Source organism: Sebastes fasciatus, chromosome 17 (genome assembly GCF_043250625.1).
Source record: "Sebastes fasciatus isolate fSebFas1 chromosome 17, fSebFas1.pri, whole genome shotgun sequence".
Taxonomy (NCBI): Eukaryota; Metazoa; Chordata; class Actinopteri; order Perciformes; family Sebastidae; genus Sebastes; species Sebastes fasciatus.
Window position 1 is genome coordinate 15411741 of NC_133811.1, and position 18284 is coordinate 15430024.

Here is an 18284-nt window from a genome sequence, read left to right on the forward strand (position 1 = left end):
CACAACATTCTTACCATTCCTGTAATGAGCTGCCACCCCATTAACCTGCTTGTCACCTACATAAATGTCAGCTAATCATCACAGAAAACAGTTCACGTTAGTCCACAACTGTGCGTTAATACACCTTTCTTTTTGCCTTTAACATTATAGGCTACATTTGATCAGCTCACCTGTATTTGTGATGTAGGGATTCGTAGTTGAGGGACGTCACTCATAATCTAAACGCATAACTTACTACCCACATTGCCTGTGTCGAGCTAATTCCTGCATTGACAGCGAGGACATCAGCTCATCGTATTAACTTAGAGTTAACTGTGTAATCCCGGCCACTTATAGCAGCAGACAGCCTTACAGTACTGAAAGCCCAGTGTGTGTGTGTGTGTGTGTTGTCCTCTCTCTGTGTGTTTACCTGCGAGGCTAATGCTAAAGGTGCTAGCATGCTACAAGCTAACTAGCCGTTGTCAATCAGTAGAAACTATGGTAACGGACACATAGGTGTGTTTCACAGGGTCTAACTTACCTCTGCGAACATCGTCTAAAAGAGGCTGTGCGGTGCGGTGGCTCTGGCTAACCCCACCACATTGTAACAGTCGAAGAGGAGGGTTGTTTTCTCGGTTAAAAGCGGTCGTATCTCCAGTCTCCGGACTCTCCTCGGAGCGTCGCCATGTTTGCTAGGGTTTACAGGTTTTACGTCTCGCGTGTTCTGTTTCTGGACGTCGCGATGTGATTGGCTGAGAGGCGATGACGCAGAAACACACCCGTTGACTGATTGACAGGCAGCAAATAGCAGAGATAATCACGACTGAACAAAATACACAGGATTTAACCATTTATCATTTATATATATATATATATATATATATATATATATATATATAATCTTACTCTGGTTTACCACAGTTAAAAAAAATGCACAAATAGTCTACTTTATTCTCATGAAGGTTAAAGAAATTCACTTTGATATTCTTTATTTATATATATATATATATTTATTTATTTTGTTTCACACAAAAAAAACATTAAATACAAATCATATGAAAGAAATACGAGTATGTGTAAGGGTGTGGAAGAAACATATAATGTCATATATATATATATATATATATATATATATAATCTTACTCTGGTTTACCACAGTTAAAAAAAAAAGCACAAATAGTCTACTTTATTCTCATGAAGGTTAAAGAAATTCACTTTGATATTCTTTATTTATTTATATCATTTATCATCCTAAAAGGGAATTTTGTATATGATTTATGTATAGGCTAATTTAATATTTTTTAATATATAGATATATTATATATATCTATATATAAAACATTATATGTTTCTTCCACAACCTTCCACATACTCTTATTTCTTTTGTATTTAATGTTTTTTTTTGTGTGAAACAAAATAAACGATATATATACATTATTTATACATATATATATATATCGTTTATTTTACAAAAATATGATATATATATATATATATATATATAATATATTGTATATTTGACAAAATATTATTTTACAAAATAAACGATATATATATTTATAGTTTATTTTGTTTCACACAAAAAAAAACATTAAATACAAATCATGAAAGAAATAAGAGTATGTGTAAGGATGTGTAAGAAACATATAATATCTTATATATATATATAAGATAAGATAAGATAAGATAAGATTGTTATATATATATACATATATATATATGTATATATATATAAATTATTAAATTAGCCTGTATATAAATCATATACAAAATTCCCTTTTAGGAATGATTTACACCACATTACTTTTGATCAGATTGATCAGATATATATCTTACTCTGGTTTACCACAGTTAAAAAAAAAAAGGATTCCTCAGTGAACACAAAGGGGGTCAGGAAAATTCTTTGGGAGTTTTTTTATGTGTTGGTTGGAAGAATAATTGGCTGATTACCTACAAATAGTCTATTTTATTCTCATGAAGGTTAAAGAAATTAACTTTGATATTCTTTATTTATATATATATATATATATATATATATATATATATATATATACATATATTGCCTTTTTTATCTATTTATTGAGCACAGAACAAACAACAATACATCAATACAGGCAATAAGATATGATGTATATGACAACAACTCCTCTTGCTTCTCTGCATTTTTTGTTATTTTTATTGTGAATTATATTCCTACACTTTTTTTGATATGTGACATTTTTGGACATTAATATTTAAAATGTACAGGTAATTTTTGTATGGTAATATTTTTACCTTTTTGGATGTGTTTTTTTTATATAAGCCCTTATAAGTTTCTTCCACACCCTCACATGTGTTTATATTTCTTTCATGTGATTTGTATTTAATGTTTTTTTTACATGTGTGAAACAAAATAAACAATAAACAAACAAAATATAAATTCCATCAATAACAATAAAATCTATGTGAAAAAATAATGCAGTGACAATCATGACTACAATATTTCACCATTTTCTGATAGCTCTCACTCAGGTTTTTCACAGTGAAAAGTCCACATACATACATGCAAACATAGGTTTGATCACTAAATCTAACTTGTAGACCAATTTAACAAAATGGTGATCTAAAAAAAAAAAAGCAAAAAAAAAGCTATATACATACTATGATGATTAGTGTTTCCAAAAAAGCTCAAATTGGTGTCTTCCTGACACTTAGGTCAAATAAAGTACATTATTAGAAGACTGCACAAGAAAGACCAGAGTGCAGTGTGATCACATGGTTGACCAATGGCTACCTGCTAACCTGGTGATGATGCATAATTTATTGCCCTAGTGGCACCTTCATTAACCTGAGTTCTACCTTACACTGCCTGGCAAAGAGAGAGAAAGCAGCGAGGTGGGGGACTGAAACAAAGAAGCAAAGAGTCCCAGAGTGACCGAAAAAGATTGTAAGTTACAAGAGATCTCTGTGTTGTTCTAGGTCATGATGATACCTGTCTCCAGGTGGACAGAGCTCCAGCCGGGTCACACAGCAGGCAGGGATGAAGCAAAATAAAGTCTCTATGTCCAGGAGAGCGGAGCGCACTCACCAGGCTGCCCATTCTTCTAACACCCAGGTGCACACAAAAGATATCTCCCCTGCCCTCTCATGTTTCTTGTGTCTCTATATCCCTCTGTCTTTTTCTCTGTCAGTCTCTCTGTCACACACAGGCAAGTTACAACAGCAGACTTTATACCCATGCTTTATGAGTTACACACCTGTTATGGCAAAACATGTGACAAGTTTATTGGTGTTTTTGCATCCAGTTCTGTGATGTTAAGTGATTTCACCGCATGCTGGAATCAAGATGACATGACATGGCTTGTTGATCAACCTGTTTTGCAGGTGTGCTTATCACTGCACCACTATGTGCCCATAGCTTTTATAAAACAATAATAGCAAATACAAAAAGGATATTCCATTTCATGCCATCATGTCTTCAAAATCTCTCAAAAAGGTCTCCAAAGACAGGTGTTGCTTTGTTTTTAAAGACTGTACAGACATCACCAAGTGTCACAGCTCCTAACCTGCAGTGTTGTGTCGTTACCGCTAGAGGTCACTATCAATTCATCATAAACTCCTGTAAAGGTTAGTGGAAGGTCTAAAAAGAAGTATTACTGTAGGAGAATGTCTCAAATGTTGTGCATGCCAATCATAGTTTCACAAACATCCAACAATCTCTTCAAGGAAGAGCATTAAGAGATGCTTGACACTCTCGCCGTATAGGTCAGGACAGGTTTACTGCGTGCCTTACAGTAAAATGAAGCGATTGCTTACTGTAATCATTCCCTTCCGCATGGGTTTTCAATGCAGTGGTGGAATGTAACTAAGTACATTTACTCAGGTACTGTTACAATTTTGAGGTGCTTGTTCTTTACTTGACTATTTCTATTTTTCTGCTACTTTCTACTCCACTACATCTCAGAGGGAAACATCGTTTTTTTGTACTCCACTACATTTATCTGTCAGCTTTAGTTACTTTTTACATAAAAATATACATGCTTTTGTGATATGATGCAGTAATGTACCACTAATCTACCCAGTAGTATATAAAGTATCTAAATTGAAGAACTGTGACATAAAAATGCATTTGTTAGTGATAAAAACATAAAAGAATATAACACTTTAAAAGGAGCACTTCTACATAATGAGTAGCTACTTTTACTTTTGATACTTTAAGCACATTTCCCTAATAATACTTCGGTACTTTTACTTAAGTAAAAGATACTTCGACTACCACTGTTTCAGTGTAAGTGACACTGGACAACGTCCTTGTTCTGTGCAAAAATATATTCAAAAGTTTAGATGAAGCTTACATGGGTCATCAGCTGTCCAAATTAGTGAAATCAAGTAGAGTAACTCAGACTGCTGGAGCCTCAAATGAACTTCACATAAACTTTTTAGTGTATTTTTGTACAAAACAAGGACTGTGGATTTTGTCCACCATCATTTATATTATAATGACATTAGGAAAGTGTCTTTTAATAGCTAGGATGAAATTACTAGAGCAAGCAAAAACAGTTTTTCACTGTTCAAATCAGCACCTGACTATTGGTTTAAGACAGTCGTGGGAAAATTGTGAACCTGTCCCGTCCTATGTGGTATGCAGAGCCCTAAGTATCTGCTTAGTTGCCTTCAGCCTTTGTACTGATTTTTTAATTGGTGGTATGTCTTGATTGAGACTCTGAAGTGTCATACCTATAATACCATATTTCTTCTCTTTTTGTGGTACTTTGACATAATATTAACCTGTTTGTATTTGTTTGGCTGACCAAACGTCAAGTGAGTCGCTTAACAACTCAAGATGTATTTGTCATTCAAAGGAGTCATTGACTTATTTCCAGACGTAACACACTCTTTTTGCTGTGCTTAGTGAGCCAACGAGTGACCTGAGGCTCGGTGGTGGTGTGGCCTGGAGGAGGAGGACCCGTGTGTCATAGTTCAGAGGTCAGGAGGTGGAATGTGGCAGCCAATGGTGATTTAATGACGAAGGAAATGCGTGTTATAGGTACATATCTTTGTTGTCGGATCTTTTTTGTGGTGATCAAATTTGATTGGTTTTAAAGATATGCATTGGAAATTATTAACAACAACAAAATTACATAATTCAAAACAAAACATTAATCAAAATTTAATAATAATAATAATAATAATAATATTAATAATATTAATAATAATAATCCCCCCCCAAAAAATAAATAATAAGTAAATAAATAAATAAATAAATGTCACCTTTTACAATACAAGAAAAACAGCCTTACTTTCAGCCTGGCGCATTGCATTTGGGGATTTTGTGAGGATTTGTAAACCCATAAAGTTTGAAAACCTTTAACTGTAGTTAAAGTGATACTGAAAATGTTGCCAACTAGATAGATACATAGATAAATAATCATCTCAGAGGGCCTACACTACTTTTATATTAGGACATTGTTCTGACAAATTCCAACAAAAGGTGTATATAGCCAGATTCTGGGGAAAAAATGACACTGTTTTCTGTCAAGGAGGAAACCATAACCTTTTTACAGCCACCTTGGGTGAGAGCTTGATACTCAAAAGATATTTTATCACTTAGTATAACTCATAAAAATAGACCAGCGTTTGAAGGTTTTCACCTGACAGCAGTAGCAGAGACAAGATGTATTCATTTGTCAGTTGTAAATCATGTGGCACAATGTGTGTCCTCAGCATGTTTGTGTGTGTTGCTGCTGAGCCCGGCGGTGGCAGGGTGACAGGAGGAAGATTAGGGGGTGACACTGGCTAAATGTTTGCAGATGAAGGCTCCCTATATCTAATCACCACGGTAACAAGGGTCACCAGGGTAGGCCAAGTCGCCCAAGGCACTGTGGGTATTAATGGGGCAAGATGTTTACTCCAGAATCAACCGCTTGTGGGTATGTGAGTGCGTATACGAGGTTGAGTGTATGTGTGTGCCCTTAATTGTCCCTCGACCACTAGCCTGAGGGGAAAGTGTGTTTGGCCGCTGCTCCTCCAAACTCCACTTAACACAACCTTCTCCCCTCCTGACCTCCACATAATCCACACAGTCACAGTGCTGGCAGGAGGAGGAGAGTGGACACTTCCTGGTGTCACTGTAGCGCTGTGTCACGTCCCTGTGGTCCCACACTAACCACTGACATACGTGCACAACATTAACTGGATAGTTTACCGTCCTTGTGGGGAACATATTTTTCAGTGAATAACATTTGGGATGACATTGCACAAAGACAGAAACATGACTCTTCAGTACAGATAGTAGACTCCACAGTCACATCACAGTACTGCATAAAGGTTCCAAAGAAGGTTGTACATTAAACACAATGCATTATAAAAGTGAGAGGAAGAAGTAATAAGAGGAAGAATGGGTAGGGCTTTAATTTAATTTGTTAGCTATAGGAAGGAGGTCTGACATTTAAAGTTTAAAGGAACAGTGTGTAACATTTCAGGGGATCTATTGGCAGAAATGGAATATAATATTCATAACTATGTTTTCATTAGTGTCTAATCACCTGAAACTAAGAATCGTGGTGTTCTCGTTAGCTTAGAATGAGCCCTTCTTATCTACCGTACATAGGGAGCGGGTCCTCTTCACAGAGTCCGCCATGTTTCTACACTAGCCCAGAACAGACAAACCAAACAAACACTTGTTCTAGAGAGAGCTTTCACATTTTTACGTTATCTGAGGCCAGGGTAGTTCTCTGACACGCTTGTGAAACTGCAGTAACATGAGCCGCAGAGTGCTGAACTGTACCACCAGCCGCCGTCTGACTTCCGTTACTCCTAAAGTAGTGTTATTAAGGTAATGATGACCTTTGAGTGAGGCGAACGGCGTTTTTTACTCGGCAGCTCACGTTACCGCAGTCATGGAGAGGGAGGAGTGAGCAGAGGGGTACTCAGTTGGTTGCAATCTGCAACCACACCACTAGATGTTGCCAAATCCGGCACACTACCTTTAAGTTTTACATCCACCGTCAAAGTGCATATTGATTCGAGTTGGAAGGGTTAAAACAGTAAAAGTATAAAGAGCGTGGTGTGATTTATAGAAAAAACGAAAAAAAAAGCTTTTGCTTGCCTCAATTTCATCACATGGGTTCCACATCAGTTTATGGTCAAGAAAAAGCAAGCAAATGTCTTTAATAACTCTATTAATTAATCCATAGATCAAATATTATGTACAATTCTAAAAATACAAGGATGGATTTTTCATCCTGTTTTGACTTGTGGACTCGCTGACACAAAGCAAAGTTGCTGGTGAGGTCACTGAAAGGAGGTTTTTACAGCGTTAATCGCCCACATTATGTGTTAACTGGGTGGTTTTATTGTTTGTTCACTTTATTCTCATAAAACCAGCACAAAATTGTTCTTTATATTCTCTCCCTCCGCCTTTTCACAGTTGGGTTTATACAGTAAGATAATACAGCCGTGGAAAGATAAGGAAGATATATGTTTCACTTTTCAAAAGAGTTCAAATAAACCTGCTTTTCATCCATTTAGGAAATTCCACAAAAGCGCTGTGGGGATACTGTGGGTAGGAATACCGCAAGTCTTCGGGGAACACCGCAGGAGAATATTTCCCGGAATTTTGGGGCCTGTGCAACCGCAGCGGCTCATTTTGAGTCTGAACGCAGCTCATTTTGAGATAACGCAGGTAGCAGAGCTTTTTGTCTCCTTGACTGTTCCTCTCTGGAGGACCCGAAATGAAAACAATAAATGGAGAGAAGAAGACAAGGAGGAGAGAGGGGGAGGAGGAAATATATAGGAGAGGAGAAAAAGGTGCATTTTTCAAACGGTGAATAATTAATCTGCCCTGACATGATGCTGCGCAGGACCACTTCCTGTGGCTCGGGTTTCAGTGTGTGTGAGTGTAAATGTGCTATGGGGGGAGGGTCCACTTCCTGCACCAACTCCTGACTTTTTGGGGGCCTTAAATTTGTGGAAGGAAGATTTAGTGAAAGCAGAAATTCATAAGATATAAAAGTAAACCAATTAATATTGGCTATGTGTTTAGGAGTGTAAAAAAGTGTAAAAATGCACAGAGCAGTTTTCGATTTTGGAAGTGAAAATCCTTGTCTGTAATTCATACTGTGCAATATTTTCAGGTGGAATTTCATTTCATTCTCACTGTGCAATATCTTTTTTTCCACTTGTGCATTTTTTTAATAGTCTGTTTATTGTCAATACTGCATATACTGCTCCTATTTTTATACTTCCTTCTATTCAAATGGTTCATATTTTGTTACACTTTGTTTAGCTCTTTTTTTTTACCGTGTTAGCTGATGCATCTTGTTTTTTGCACTATCCCCTTTGCTGCTGTACACTGCAAATTTCCCCACTGCGGAACTAATAAAGGAATATCTTATCTTATACATTACAAAAAAGCAGATAATACATTTACACAGTGGATGACCTTATAAAGCAGGATTTTAATTGATGAAGGTTAATGAAAGTTTTAAAAGCAACATGTGGGCATTTTTCCTCACTCTGGGCAATACAACCTGTATTATTTCCAGTAAGAAAATGTGATGAAGTGCCCTCTAGGGTGCTCTTCCAGTAGAGAAAACATGATAAAATGCCCTCTAGGGTGCTCTTCAAGTAGAATGAACGTGATGAAGTGCCCCCAGGGTGCCATTCCAGTAGAGAAAATGTGATGAAGTGCCATCTAGGGTGCCCTTCCAGTGGAGAAAACATGAAATGCCCTCTAAGGTGGCCTTATAGTAGAGAAAACATGATGAATTGCCCTCTAGGGTGCCCTTAAAATTGAGAAGATGTGATATGATGAGATGGGATGCCATACAGGCTGCCCTACATGCTAGAAAACGTTCTGCGCGCTGGTGCCCTTTTAATTTTTTTGCCCCTGCCCCTCAGACAGCATGAGTCCACCACTGTTTGTGTGTGGATTTGTGCATACAGGTGCTGTTCACGTGTGTGGCCTCGGGAAGTGGTATACGGCCAGTTCTAAGCTAAACAACCTTGTTCAGACGTTATATTTCCCCTCCCTTTAAAGTCACGTCAGGCCCACCGTTTAATAGCAGAGTTGATATCCCTGCGGTGCCCTCGCTAATAACCCGTTTATCTTAAAGCTGTGGAGATTTACCGCAGTCTGGTTGTGTTATTGTGTGAGGCACTTCCTCTCCGACGCCCAAACTATCTGCCTGTTCAGCACTTTGTTTAAGCTCAGTTTTGCAAAATGGCTTTGCCTTTATTGATTGATTTTCTGTGTGTGTGACCAGCTTGGGGTTTGGCAGTGTCTGTTCTGAGGTTTCTGTGGCTGCAGGTAGCGGACCTGTTCACTTAAACACTATACCTCTAATGTACTCCAGATGATCCAACTATTTATAACTCTCCCACATGCATGTGCTCACACACACACACAGTCACAGACACACTCCTCTGCCCTGTTGTAATCCTGGCGCCTGGCTTTTTACTATGCTATCAGTTCTTGAAACTAGTTTGCTGGACACACAAACACTGTCTTTCTGTCTCTCACCATCTCTGTGTTAATGTGTCCTTCCTTGCATTTATATGGGCTTTTGGTCTCAACAAGACCTTTTGCCTCTTTTTTTAAGATAGGTGGTGTTACTTTACACTTTTCCCATTGGTGTGTGTGTGTGTGTGTGTTTGAGAGAGACTTTGCATGTTGGCTCTAACCCTCCCCAAGCAGCCAGGGGAAGAGAATTATGGGGCATTTAGGCCTGTTTTACAGGACCTGAAAAAACGGTTCATGTGACACCAAACGCCAGGCTTATAAAATCACACAACCGACACCTTCTGAGAGAGAGAAAAGGGAGACACAGACAGAAAAACAACAGTTAAGAAAAACAAATATAATGCTTTAATATTCAACTTTTGCCAAGTAATGAAAAAAAAATCCCCAAACACACACACTGACTCAGAGGACAATTGGCTTGAAAAATGCAGACCAGCGATAATCACTGCATCAGCAAGACTTTGTTTTCTTACAGTCCCGGCATCTTTCTTTTCGTCTCGGCTTGGTTTTCCTCCAAGTATACACTCACACTCTCTGGCGCTGCACACACACACTTTTTGGCGAACGGCATAGTGAGGCATGATGAGTGTTTTTGTGTTTGTGTGTGGAGGTAAACAAAAAGGGGGTAAAGGGGGAAGGAGTTTGAAGAGGAGGAGGAAATGAGAGAGGGGAGATATTAAACAGAGGGAAGGAGATTATACGACAGATAAGAGGAGAGAGATATAATGAAGAGGGATGGGAACGGAGACAGAAACAGACCACCTCAAAGTAATGAGAGAAATACAGAGGACGGAGAAATAAAGAAGGTGTCGAAAGAAAGAGGGAGACCACCCCACAGTAGTGAGCACCAGCGGGAAGGCTGCAGATTTCAACGTCTCTCTACGAGCACAGCTCCCCTTAGACCAACACTGAGGCTGGAGTCGCTCTTACTGCCAAGTCATCCCTCACTTTACCCTTCTGTGTGTGTGTGTGCACACATATTCGCTCATGACCGGGGCCCTCAGAACGCCAGTAAACCACGGCTGTGCTCTGGTTATTGCTTTCAACGGAGAAAAGCTCGCAAAACTTTATATAATACAGGATGATGCAACACTGCATCTCTGGGCAGAGTCAGGACAATTCTCTCTACTATTAACTAGGGCTGTCAATCGATTAAAATAATTAATCGCAATTAATCAAATGATTGTCCGTGATTAAACGCATTTTGTATCTGTTCAAAATGTATTTAATACTATTATCAACAAAGTGATTATGTGTTATGTTATCATAAAGTGGGCATGTCTGTAAAGGGGAGACTCGTGGGTACCCATAGAACCAATTTTCATTCACATATCTTGAGGTCAGAGGTCAAGGGACACCTTTGAAAATGGCCATGCCAGTTTTTAACCCAAAATTTAGCGCAAGTTTGGAGCGTTATTTTGCCTCCTTCACGACAGGCTAGTATGACATGGTTGGCAACAATGGATTCCTTAGGTTTTTCTAGTTTCATATGATATCAGTAACTTCACTCTAGCTTCAAAACTGAAATTAGTGGCGTTAAAACGAATTTGCGTTCACGCGTTATTATCACGTTAACCTTGACAGCCCTATTATTAACACAACAAGGAAACATACATTTCCCATTGATAGCCACGCTCCCATCACTGTGAATGGACCTATGTTCAGTCAAACAATGGCTTCTCTCTGTAGAAATAACACACAGTGTGTTGTGTGTGTGTGACCTCAGGCTTTTCCATACTGATAGATGTAAGGATGATAAGAGACCACTGTGGTTTCATAAGGTAAACATGGAGAAAACCTATTCCATCTCCGTCAACAGACCCCCATTTTTAAGCCAGAATTAGAAAACTCAAATCCAATAAAGGAACTTTGTATAAGGCGAGGTAAATTAAGTTAGGAGAAAGAGCCCATGTGTTTGAATGAGCCGTGCCGGTCTTTGATAAAGCGCGTATGTTTATACTCGTAAAACGGGGTCACTGTGATATTGTCTGGTATGTGGAGAGTTATAAGAGGCTCGCGCTTAACTCAATCTGCAAGATAAACAGCCTCAGGCAGGAGCACCGAGAGGATTCGTATAAGTTCGTTCCCTCCTTCCTGCCCTCCTTTTCTTGCTTCCTCTTTTTCTCACTTGTACGTTCATTTTGACATTTTTCTTCTCGCCACCCATACCCCATCGTCTCTCTGTACTCTTCTGTCCATCCATCAGAGAGGTATTAGTGAATAGTGAGTGGCTGCTTTGTGGAGGTGAATGTGGCGGCTCGTGGTCCAGCTGGGGGTCGCTGTAGACTGGGGGACGGGGTCAGTTTGAGAGGTCAGAGGTCAGGAGGAGTGATGGGTGCAGTTGGCACCGTCCTCAGGGAATGTGTGAGTGTGAGCGCTCACTTCCTTTCTGTCACTCCTCTGTCACTCTTTTCCTTCCTGCTGGCTTTAACATTCAGCCCCCTGTCAAATGCTCCCATTATGACTTCACTACTAATGTTTAATATTTGAAAGAAGTACGATGCTCTGAGCCCAAAGGAGTTGTTTGCCATTAAAGGGGTACTCCCTGGTGTCATGGGAAAGCATATAATTAGCAGGACATTGCAAGGACCTTGTGCATGTCATGAGGACGCATTTTTGTCTATCATCTGTACGCCACTTTTCGCGTGTCATTTGTAAACCATGCAACAACACTACAGTAATGTTTGCAGTTAGGTTAAGGCAATATAACCACTTAGTTAGGTTAAGAAAAAACATCATGGTTGGGCTTAAAATCAGTACAAAACTAAATAAAATACATGCGGTAACATAAGTACAGAAAACATGTGACAAATGTTACTAACGTAACAAAACACTGGCCTCCCGGTTAAAAGTTGTGCATTTACATTGGACTCAGTACAGACTACATGGCGTACAAATGACACGCCAAAAGCAAGGAAGGCGTTCGTATTGCACGTTTAGCATTCATACGCCTTTTCATGCAAACGGACTGTCCAGTGATATCCACTTCTTTGAAACCCCACACCACTTGTTTTTACCGACACATGAAGAACCAGCTTGACCTAAAGACGCTCAACGTATTTCGCCATAAATACAGTGGAAACTGCTGATCACGGTTAAAATGATCAACCACTTATATGGATCAAAAAGCTTGGGACTGAATCATTCCTATACAAACGCTGTTTAAATGATTTGCTTATAGTAATCAAGTCGTCTGCTTACAGTGTTCATTTTCAGTCTTCTGGGAAGACAATGTAAAACTATGGTGATTCTTTACTTCTATGATAGGCCTACTGTTTTTTATGAATACGTTTGTTTTCAAATTATGCTACCAGTTCGGCATTGATAGCCTACAGTTTATTTCAGGCTTGTTAAATTAGAAATACACTGAGACCACCGCCAAGCTACTGTTTTAGGCTATTGCTTAATCATAATTTGAACTACAGTAAGCTATAATAGTCATCTGCTTATAATGATCAATTTGACCCAGACAGATGAAATAACAATGAAAACATTTGACAGTATTGTGAGTGTTTTGACCGAGAATTTTTAGACTAATCAACTAAACCAAATTGATTTGTGTACGTTTCTGCATTGCTATAATCAAAGATTTCATATTCGAAATGGTGCACTTTAGAGACTAAAAAGCAGGAAATGCTGGAAAAAGGAGAATTAAACTCATGTGATCTATTCAATCAATCTATAAAAATGCTCACAATCTCTGCTATATGCCAAAAACACATTATGCTCTCTCTTCACCAGGTTCAATGTCATAGTTTATTCCACCACTGACGAGCGGAGATGGGGGTTGCAGTGATATGCAAATATGAGAATATCCTGCAGGTACAATTGCCTTGATTTGAGATGCAGGAGTCAAAAGCAGCAGAACACAAATAGAAAGAGACTCTAACACACAAACACACATAAACACTTACACCTACACACACTAACTGCTTCAGGTTGAGATGAAACACAGATAATTAGCTCTAATGGAAACCAGACTTGCAAATCTCTGTCTCCCTGTGTGTGTGTGTGTGTGTGTGTGTGTGTGTATTAGCTTCCTCCCCCCCTTGTCTTTTTGTAGTGTTGAGGGTTAATGTAAACCAGCTCTTGTTACCCCGTAATGTGGCGCTTCAGAGAGAGAGGTAAGCAAAAGGAGAGGTAAGACAGGAAGGCCTCTGCTAGTTTAAACCAAGCAAACAAACAACAACGACTGTCTATGAAGAGGAGGCGTGAGAAATCCATTTTTACAAAGATTTACAGCTCCTGGTATTATTAAAACACACACAGGCCCGCACCTTTGACATTTAGATCAGTGTAAGCTCAAAGCATGGAGATATACACTGTGATTAATGAGCGGGAGAGAGTGTGTGTGTCAGTCATCAAAGAGTTTATCATAGCACACTTATATCCAGAGAGCCAGATGCCTTTACGCAGATAACAAGCGGTCATCCCATTACCTTCAAACATCAAAACGGGAGGGGGCAGGAGTAGCAGGAGCCTTCTTCCCCCTCTTCTCTCTCTTTCTGTGGAATGTATTTCCCTGTTTGGTAGGCGTGAGAAATCTCCCTCTGTGTGTGTATAACCTATATGTGTGTGTGTGTGTGTGTGTGTGTGTGTGTGTGTGTGTGTGTTTCGAAGCCTCAGAGGTGACATTCCTCCGTGTCAGAGCAACAGCCTCAAGTTTAAGACAACACGGCCACGGTGATCTAAGGGTGGGAATCGATTCCCCCCGATGGCAGGCGAGGACCTCGGGTCAGAGCTGATGGCTTTACCTTCCGCACGCAACCCGTGAAGCAAAAACACAGTAACGCTCCCATAATCATCCCTCAACAACCCTATGGAAAGATATGGAACGCACTATAGAAGTGTATCTTTCATCCATGATAGCTCCAAGTGCTCCTGTAAGAGCCTATTCCTTTAGGGATTATATAGTATTTCACTGTCTTCAAGCATTTATTACGGGATATTTACGAACATTTAAGGGAGGGAAACTTTTGGCAAGCAAAGGCAACGGGGTCCCATTCAGTCCTCTAACCCTGGTCTAATCTAGTCCTACACTCCCTGAATCAACACGTTCTCATCCCAACTCATCACATACTGATGCTTTGTCCACTTGGCGTCACTTTTCGGTCGCAGAAAGCACATGCTTAATGTTGTGAATTAAACAAAAATACTTGCTTAGGTTTCGGCAACAATACCACTATAGTTAGGTTTAAGAAAAAACAACATGGTTGGGCTTAAATTACCATGTTTGTACAGTGAAAATGGCACTGAACGTTGTGAACACGTGACACGAACGAACAGCTGATTTAAAGTGAAATGTAACAAACGGGACACGAACAGCGGTTGTGTTTGTTGGACCGCCACAGCACTTTCCCTGAGCGTTTACTGTTGCCGCGGATGGGTTTACATTATAGTTAATGGAAAGCCCGGTGCGTCTCATACCGACGCTAAAGGGTGCCTTGTGCGTCGGTATCTAACGCCAACAGCCGTGACAAAGCGTTGGTGTTTGATGCCCTGGGAATGAGAACAGGCTGGAATACATCTAAGGACTAGGGATGCAAAACCAAACCGTAAAAACCGAACCGTTCAATGATGTACACACCGAACCGGGGCTTGTTGAACCATTGTACCACTATTATATACAGGCCTACTAATTAATTGATGAGGTGCCAGAGACATAGAAGAGGCAACTATCTGAACATAGTCATACTTGACCATTAAGTAGCCTGCCTTATTTCATGTATAAAATCTCTGTTATGGCTTCATATAATATAGAAATATCATTCATTACTATCAATCCATCTATTTATATATTTTGGAGCTCAAACACATTGGAAATGGTTATGATTTTCTTCTCCCTAATGTGCAAAAGAAACCTAACCGAAACCGTGACCCAAAAAACGCAATACCAACCGCCGTGGGCTTGTTGAACCGTTACACTACTACTAAGGACTTATTTTAGTACAGAAAATGTATTGATGTTTGTATTTATATTAGGGCTGTCAATGTTAATTGCTAATGCTAATTTCTTTAACGCATTAACACAACTTGTGATTTTTAGGTTGTAGTGGGCTCAGTGTTAAAGCTTGAGTGAATATACTAGAATCATATCAAACTAGAAAACCAACGGTCTCCCATGGTAGGCTACCAACCATGTCATACTAGCTTGTTGCGAAGGCTACTTAGGCAAACTTAGGCTAAATTTTGGCGAGGAAAAACTAAGATGGCCATTTTCAAAGGGGTCCCTTGACCTCTAACCTCAAGATATGTGAATGAAAATGGGTTCTATGGGTACCCACGAGTCTCCCTTTACAGACATGCCCACTTTATGATAATCACATGCAGTTTGGGGCAAGTCATAGTCAAGTCAGCACACTGACACATTGACAGCTTGTTGTTGCCTGTTGGGCCTGAGTTTGCCATGTTATGATTTGAGCATATTTTTTATACTAAATGCAGTACCTGTGAGGGTTTCTGGACAATATTTGTCATTGTTTTGTGTTGCTAATTGATTTCCAATAATAAATATATACATACATTTACATAAAGCAAGCATATTTGTCCACTCCCATGTTGATAAGAGTATTGAATACTTGACAAATCTCCCTTTAAGGTACATTTTGAACAAATAAAAAATGTGCGATTAAATTGCGATTAATGGCACATTGACACATCGATGGACAGTCCTAATTTATACATATTTATAGAGATATTTTGGCAGGAAGTGTACATGCGCTCATTTGGTGAGCTCGTAAAAGGGATTATGTTGTTGAGATTTTGCTCAAGAAGACTTATTTTCTGCAGGTTGATATGTGGGGTTCATGATTCTCTAATTAATTAAGAAAAATTCCCGATTGATGTCTACACAAAAAGATATGTCCCTTATGAAGAAATCCTTATATTTTCTCTTATTGTAGGGGTATATCATTTGTGTGGTGTTTCAGTAGAAAATTGAGTTTTTGTGGCACAACCTGAATGCATCTCCACCAACAGTAAAAAACGACAGATAGTTTGGAATATTTAGGAAGAATATAACTGAGTTTTGAGTTAAACAATATGTAGCCTACCTTCTAAGATTATTTTGTTTTTCGTATGGCACTGCTATTAAAAGTCTTTGCCTTGATCATTTATGGTGTTCATATAGAATAACTACATCTTTTTCCATATATGTAATCACACAGCCTATTCAGTTTTTCTTTATGACCCGCATCCACCCCTTTTATCTGTTGGAGCTCTCTGGGTAGCTGCTGTAGCACCTGCAGGAGACTCCCATACTGACCTGTGGCTCGGAGGACATCTGGGAATATCATGCATGCCTCCCACAGCTCCACACTCACCCTGTTCAAACAGACCACCGGCTAATTATGGCTTCCCCAGATCCCTGAGCTCAAGAAATCACTACAGAATAAGCCACGGGTATGAGATGTTTTCTTTTGCCCCCTCCACTGTGGTTTAGTAGTTAACTGGAGATTCAGCAACAACCAATGAAAATAAACTCTCAACAAAGGCTCAAAGTACTAAGACTATAGGACATGAGTTTGTTTCCAAAAATGTCAGGTATTTAAAACAACTTGTGTGTGTCAAAGAACCACCCCTTGTTATAGAGCTTATTCTATAATGAATATCCAAGACAATTGAGACGTAAGAATTATACTTTTATTTCTTTATTCAAGATATTACCAAATATTTACAACACTCAAAATGTGCAGACTCCTGATCCATTCAGCATTCTATGATATCCCAAAAATAAATAACTTTTATTTGAGTGGGGAAAAGGAATGTCGAGCCTGTGTAGAAAAAATAAATACAAAGTATTTCATTCGCTGTGAAACTCTGTCACAGGGAGTGTGGAATGAATTGTCATTTTTCTCTCGTGTTTCAAAACAGAGCGGTTCCTCGGAGCTCATTTTGTTTTCACAACATTCATAGTCGCAGTGGTGTTTTTTTCTTCATATCCGTCCTGTCTGTCCTATAAGTGCTCCCTTGCAAACATTACAGTCCTTGTGACGGGAAATGTGAAAAGCCCGCTCTCTCCTCTGAGGCCTGAAGCACAGCGCCTGGCCCCTTCTTATATACAGTCTATGGGCCCCTCAGCTGTGTTGAGCAGGTTTCAGTCCATCTGAAAGGTACGCCTGATCCACTGGTTCTTCACTCTGGATAATCTGTGAAAGGAATATTATTGTGATTAGGAAAAAAATCACAAACATAGAAATGTATCATTTGGACTCAAGTTTTAATGCATTTTTAGGCTGTATTTGCAGTAATGTAACCTGGTTTTGACCTATGGGATGTAAACATATTTATGATTTCAGAAAAAAAATGCATAGTCCCCCTTTGTAAGTAGTAGCTAGTTTAAGTTGGATGGTGAAATCTTGTGGCTGTCTTACAAATAAATTACAAATATTTGTGTGCAGTCTACAGGGACTAACACTCCTTTCATTACAAAATGAAACAGGCTTAATGAATTTTAGAAGTGTTTTTTGTCATTTTCTGAGTAGCCAGTAGTAGTATCTTCTTTTTCCTTTTTTAAATTTAATTTAATTTATTTATTAATTATTATCGTTCTTATTTTTATTTAGTTTCCTTCTATTTTTATATATATGTATGTCTGTGTGTATATATGTGTACGTGTATGTGTGTGTGTGTGTATGTAGGTATATATATATATATATATTTTTTTTTTTTCTCTTCTTACTATTATTTCATGACTTATTTGTGGATACTCTACCTGTGTTGTATTCTCTGCAATTTTAATTTTATGTATCCATGATTGAGAATCAGTTAGGTCCTTTGTGGCCAGCTGTGGCTGTTTGTGTGT

The 18284-nt window shown here is 38.8% G+C and overlaps 2 protein-coding genes across 8 annotated transcripts in view; both read right to left on the reverse strand.

Moving 5' to 3' along the window:
• snx13 (sorting nexin 13) overlaps window positions 1–696 on the reverse strand; it is a 28814-nt gene extending 28118 nt beyond the window's left edge. For 4 of the 7 annotated variants that reach the window (XM_074612813.1, XM_074612812.1, XM_074612810.1 and 1 more), the window contains exon 1: window positions 171–675. In XM_074612813.1, the coding sequence (XP_074468914.1) occupies window positions 171–215 (45 nt within the window). In that variant the 5' untranslated portion in view covers window positions 216–675. Of the gene's footprint in view, window positions 1–170 lie in introns of all 7 variants that reach the window. The other 3 variants (XM_074612815.1, XM_074612814.1, XM_074612811.1) reach the window with 1 other exon arrangement.
• A 16418-nt stretch (window positions 697–17114) lies between these two features.
• twist1a (twist family bHLH transcription factor 1a) overlaps window positions 17115–18284 on the reverse strand; it is a 2832-nt gene continuing 1662 nt past the window's right edge. Inside the window, exon 3 of the mRNA XM_074614086.1 lies at window positions 17115–17628. The gene's annotated coding sequence lies outside the window, so the exon portion shown is untranslated. The remainder of the gene's footprint in view (window positions 17629–18284) is intronic.